The 5,730-nt window shown below is 44.2% G+C and overlaps 1 protein-coding gene across 1 annotated transcript; it reads right to left on the bottom strand.

The window, feature by feature from the left end:
* Window positions 1-1,196: 1,196 nt before the first annotated feature.
* LOC149306372 (melanin-concentrating hormone receptor 1-like) lies at window positions 1,197-5,248 on the bottom strand. The gene is made up of 2 exons (XM_089540529.1): window positions 4,767-5,248; window positions 1,197-3,444 (listed from the first exon to the last, which is right to left on the bottom strand). The coding sequence occupies exons 1-2, from the start codon at window positions 4,837-4,839 to the stop codon at window positions 2,438-2,440; spliced, it is 1,080 nt and encodes a 359-aa protein (XP_089396655.1). The 5' UTR covers window positions 4,840-5,248; the 3' UTR covers window positions 1,197-2,437.
* Window positions 5,249-5,730: the final 482 nt, after the last annotated feature.

The following is a 5,730-nucleotide window of genomic DNA, read 5'->3' as shown; positions in this document are numbered from 1 at the left end:
CATCTTTCCAGGATGAAGAAGAGGAACCATTGCTGAGCACCCTTTGAGTTTGGCCGGTCAGCCAATTACTAATCCACCTAACAGTTGTTGTGTCTAATCCAGATTCTGTCAGAGCAGAACATTCAGCCCTGGTCCAGAAATTACCTTCTGCCGAAGGAGTCCATTGTCTCTGGCAAATGAATATGGGACTGGTCTGGCCTGGCAAATGAATTCCAGCTGACCCTCCAGACCTTTCTGGACAAATGCCCAGCTGCTCTCTCCCACAGAGACAAGGCCAGGCATGACAACACAATCGTGACAACACAATTGTGGCTAGCTTTCATCAATGTGGAAGTGAGGAGCACAACATAGCATGAAGTTCAAAGTAAACAAACAAGTCACTAAAAGTTATCAGAACTTACTTGTTGCCATCAGTCATTAAATCAATATGGGTATACACAGACACGTATTTTTACAAAGGCTGAACAAGATTAAACAGTGATCTCCAAATAAATTATTGATGTATCAAAACATGATTTTTCATATTTGACTGTAGCCAGCTTCATCTGAAATGTCAATATCTCCTTTTCCTTTTATGCCGACTAAGACCATTCAAACCTTACACTGTCTTTGTAGGTGGCTTCTCTGAATAGAAGCGGAGCTATCTCATTTCTCCTACTACAGCTCAGGTCATGTTCGTCAAGGGATTCTGAGAACTGTAATCCAAAAGTGACTTTTCCAAGCACTTTCTTAGAATCATTGGCCTGCTACAGACTGCCAAAATAAAGCTGCTTCGGGTCTCTTTGGAGGTATGCTGTTTAAATGATGGATGCATCCTAAGAATCCAGAAGCTGCACCAAAGCTGCACTCCAGTGCTTAGGAATGGAGTGTGGCTTTGGCGCGACCTCCGGACTTTTAGGACCCATGCATCATTTAAATAGCATACCTCCAAAGAGACCCGAAGCAGCTTTATTTTGGCAGTCTGTAGCAGGCCATAGAATCATAGAGTTGGATGAAGAGTTACTACTCTCTGGACTCTACATATTTTATGAAGAATAACAGATTTTGGAATATTTGGATATATATAATGAGATATCTTGGAGATGGGACCTAGGTCTAAACATGAAATTCATTTATGTTTTATATACACATCATGCTCACACAAAGCCTGAAGGTAATTTTATATATAACATTTGAAATAAGTTTGTGCATACAACAAAGTTTGTGTACAGTGAACCATCAGGAAGCAAAGGTGTCACTATCTCAGCCACCCATAAAAAAGTTGTGGATTTTGGAATTTTTCTGAATTCCAGATAAGGGAGACTCAACCGGTACAGCATTCGGTTCAATGGCCAGACGGGTGCTTTTTGGACTGGCCCAAGCAAGACATGAGTGCAAGTGCAGCCTCATGTTTTTGTTCTCCATCAACCAGCGTTGAGAATACATCACACTGTAGGTGACATATAGCCATATAGACTATGACAGTGGTGGAGAACCTTTTAGAGACTGAGTGCCCAAACTGCAACCCAAACCCCACTTATTTATTGCAAAGTGCCACGTCCCTCTGGATTTCTAATGACAAACTCTAGTGAAGTCTGTGTTGGGATGATGGTGTGTGTGCCCACAGAGAGGGCTCTGAGTGCCACCTCTGGCACGCGTGCCATAGGTTTGCCATCACTGGACTATGATAAGCCTTATCCACAAATCAGTCTCATCCTCCTTTTAATATATCCATGTTGGTTGATAACACTGTGCCTTGTGTAAACAAATCCCACAATGTATGTGCTATGTGAAGAACTATTTTGATCCTTCAGTTAATAAAAGTACAGGTGTCCCATCCTTAGAAGCAGCAAGTGTCAGGGAAGTGAGGCAGTCACAGGAGAGTCAAATGAGCATAGATCATACATGTTTTGTCTAGAAGATTATCTGAAAATGAAAGGAGTCGCAGTAAAGTCTCAAACATTCTGAAGTCAGTCACTAGAAGCAGGCAGTTAAAATGAACAAAACCAAAGAAGGAAAAGACAACCAACTTAACCGCCAGTTCATGGGTCAGGAGCCCAAGCAATCCAACAGCATACACCAGGTTGTTGAGCCACAATTCTACACAGGAGTCTGCAACAAGAATTCCATGCAGCCACTGGGAGAATTATAGCAGCTTAACCCTGGCACACCAGATGACTAATTGCTTGGCATTTCCTATTTAAGTCTTTACAAAAGGTGTTGGCTCGTCCTACACTTCTGTGTGTCTTGCTACTGCTCTCTAAATGATGGTGGCATCTCCAAGGTGTCCATCTGTTCTGACTGAGTCAGAGGCTCATCTTGCAGATCTACTTTGGCTGTGTCTGCACATAGTTGCCTTCACTTGGAGACTTGGGAGGTGTAAGGAAGACCAAGAGAACCGTTGGTGGACCATTCATTTCTACACCTAACAAGCATGCATAGTAAATGCACCCCTCTGTCATCTTTCTCTGGCTCCAACAGAGACCAAATGTAACAGGGGCTGCCCAGACTCACTTGGCTCCCCCCGGGGACTTTTGATCCTGTTTTGAGAGGGATCATCTCCAACATCCACTGGATTGACAGAGACTATGATCTTCCTGGGGAATCTCTGTCCAAGCAAGATGTAAATGAAAGGATTCAAGCAGCTGTTGGCATAGCCCATGCTGATGGCCACGTTGTAGGCATAGTAGAAAGGTAAAGTGGGCTGGTGCATGGCCAGCTGGACTAGCTGTAGAACATGGAATGGGGCCCAGCACACAAAGAAAGTCAGGCAGATGGCAATGGCAACACGTGTGACCCTTTTGGTCCGGAGGTTGTTACATCTCTGTCCAGCCAGTGCTTGTGAAGACCTTGCCATCTTCAACAAAATCCTTCTGTAGGCTGCTGTGATGAGGGCAAAAGGGATGGCGAAAGCCAAGAAGAACTGGTAGAGGGTATACCAGTAGATGTCTCGCTGAGGGTCTGGCAGGCAAATCCCACAACCCAGTAGCCCTCCTGGCAGAGGGATGAGTTGTGCATACATCCACACCGGAGTAATGCTGAGGAAGGAGAGGGCCCAGAGTACAAAGATGGCTGAGATGGCGAACGTGGGCTTCCTGAAGCGCGTGGAGGCAAAAGGATACACGGTGGCCAGATAGCGGTCAAGGGACATGGCAGTGAGGATGTAGGTGCTGGTGAACTGGCTATTGGCATCCAAGGCAGTGATGATGGTGCACATGGTCTCCCCAAACTGCCAAGCTCCATTGCCCAACAGCTGATGGATAAGGAAGGGCATGCCAAGGAGGAAGAGGAGGTCCACCATGGAAAGATTCATGATGAAAATGTCAGGTACACTGCTGCTAGGGCTGGGTTTCTTCAGGACAGTGCAGATCACCAGGCTGTTGCCAATGATGCCCAGGAGGCAGATGATGCCAAAGAGGGTGGGCATGATAAAGGCAGAGTAGCTCACGGAGTTGAGATCATTGCCTACCCAAGAAAAGATAAGAGAGACAACAAAAAGGCAGAGAAACATTGAATGATGCATGTGCAGGTAGGAACAAAATCCTGGAGCGCTGAGGCCAACCAAGTTATTTTGCTGCCGGAGGCAAAGGATAAGCGGGTGCCCCCTCCCCAAGAAACTAACTGAATCTTATGCAGCAAGTTGGTTTAAAAGAAAACTAGAATGGGATACATCCAGTGTACCATGGAGTAACCTTAGTAAAACAGCTGTACAAGGCACAGAGCTCTGAAAAGACTTGGGAACACAAGAGACCAGTTAGAGGAGTGCCGTTCAAAGTGCCCTCAAAAGGTCCATGGTCCATTGCCAGACCCTGGCAAGTTTCCAGCAAAGAAGAAACAACTGTAGCCAGTGGACATATGATACTGGTTCCCAGTCCATGGTGAGGGGAAAATGCCAGTTCCCCACATCAGATAGCTTATGACACACCAAGTTAGAGCACCATTCTTGTCTTTTCTTTACTAAGATCTTTCTAAGAAAACAGTACATTGTCTATGTCTGTAACAAGAAAAAGCATGCCACAGAAATATAGCAGCATTGTAAATTCGTCTATCTATCTATCTATCTATCTATCTATCTATCTATCTATCTATCTAATCTTACTGGTACAGAGATATAATTTTAGACACTGGCATTCGTAGACTTAGGAGGTGAGTGGGATTCTTTAGGAAGCAATGTATATTCATTGCTTTGCAATGTGTCAAACCAGCCCTCCTCCTCATTCTGCTGCATGTGTACATTTACAGCGCTATATAAATAAAGCTTAATAATAATAATGGTTCCCCAGTCTTACCTTGATGGTCTTACTATAGAATATCTGTATTGGGACACAAAAGCACTGTGTACACCCATAAAAATGCATATTTGTATGCGTAATACAATTACAGAACTGTGCAAACACAACTACCATTTCAAGACATGTATATTTTTGCACAATTAGCATCTATAGCCAAATCTGTTTTAGTGCCTGGACTATTGTGCACTTGTGTGCATGTGCACACACACACACACACACTCCCCAAAAGCCAACTTGGTGCTTTTCATCTCTCAAACTGAAAGATTCAGAAAAGAACTGGCATGGAAAGGGGAGCCACTAAGGAAGATAGTACAAGATCTGAAGGTCTTTATATCAAGGCACTTCCGTGCGCTGACAGCATTTGTCACCTGTATTTTCTCGTTCAGTCCTGCAAATTAAATCCCTGGTGGCTGCAGATCTAAGGAAGTTGCAGCAGAAAGACTCTCTTTATACATCTCCAAATATTACAGTGCCTTCACCCCACATTCTACTTACCATTATAGGAAAAGTTTTGTCCTGTATTAGAAATATTTAAAGTGCCAAGGCTGTGATTTGCCGGAAAATCCATCCTTCAGTCTGGAGGAAATCTAGATTTCATCAGTAGTTGGAAGACGCTGTAATGTCACTGATTCATATGGGAGAAAGATAGAAAGGAGGCAGAGTTCCCAGAAGATGCTGTAAATCTGCCATTCTCCAAGCTTGTTTCCTTTTGCAAAACGAGATAAAGCTCCTAGGCTCTTGGTACCAAGCTTTGCGATAAAGGAGCTGTCCAAAGCAAACATGCATCCCTTCTCTCTCTCTGTCCTCTGAACCATCCTCAGGGCAGAGCCAGCACCAGAACGGAGAGAAGCAGAAGGGTGAGACCACCATCAGAGAAACATCGTTGTTTTCAAGCTGTTGGAAAAGGCTTGTCATTGGAAGCAGAGCTGAGTTTTGCCTGGGCTCTCTCATAGATCAGTATTACTGCAGAGGTGGGAGAACAGAGGTTTCTTCTACAGAAAGCACAGCTAGCTCAGTGCTGGAGAATTGGTATAGCTGAGCCCAGCTTGGAAAAGACCCAACTGCACCTTCCTGCCTTTACACCTTTAAAGACTTTAGGAGATCTGCTGGAGATCCCAGTTCAAAAACAACTCAAGCATGGTTGAATGGAGAGGTACTCAAAGCCAGATTTTGAAGCACCACCAAATGTGGACGAATCTTTTTGCATTCTCATCTTTTACTCCCAAATTCATTCCAACCCTGTTATGAAGACAGGGGTGTTGGGCATTTTATGTTTTGAAAAATCAATGGGACAAAACACATGCCTCTTCTTTGTTCTGTGTGGATGCGCCTTCTACTGATTGCTCTCTGAAAGGCTGAATCTTTTTTTGTTGGGTGCCTTCAAGTAATTTCTGACTTAGGGTGACCTACCATGGGGTTTTCTTGGCAAGATTTGTTCAGAGAAGGCTTGCCATTGCTA

Source organism: Sceloporus occidentalis, unplaced genomic scaffold (genome assembly GCF_023333645.1).
Source record: "Sceloporus occidentalis isolate IW3139 unplaced genomic scaffold, rSceOcc1.0.p SCAF_10, whole genome shotgun sequence".
Taxonomy (NCBI): Eukaryota; Metazoa; Chordata; class Lepidosauria; order Squamata; family Phrynosomatidae; genus Sceloporus; species Sceloporus occidentalis.
Note: the sequence above shows the minus strand (reverse complement) of the source record. Positions and strands in the feature narration are given on the sequence as shown.

Bases quoted from the DNA above. Each gene is read 5' to 3' on its own strand.
- LOC149306372 (XM_089540529.1), bottom strand. From the start codon at position 4,839: ATGGATTTTCCGGCAAATCACAGCCTTGGCACTTTAAATATTTCTAAT. The intron at 3,445-4,766 runs GTAAGTAGAATG...TTTCTTGGGTAG, and splicing joins ACAAAACTTTTCCTATAATG to GCAATGATCTCAACTCCGTG.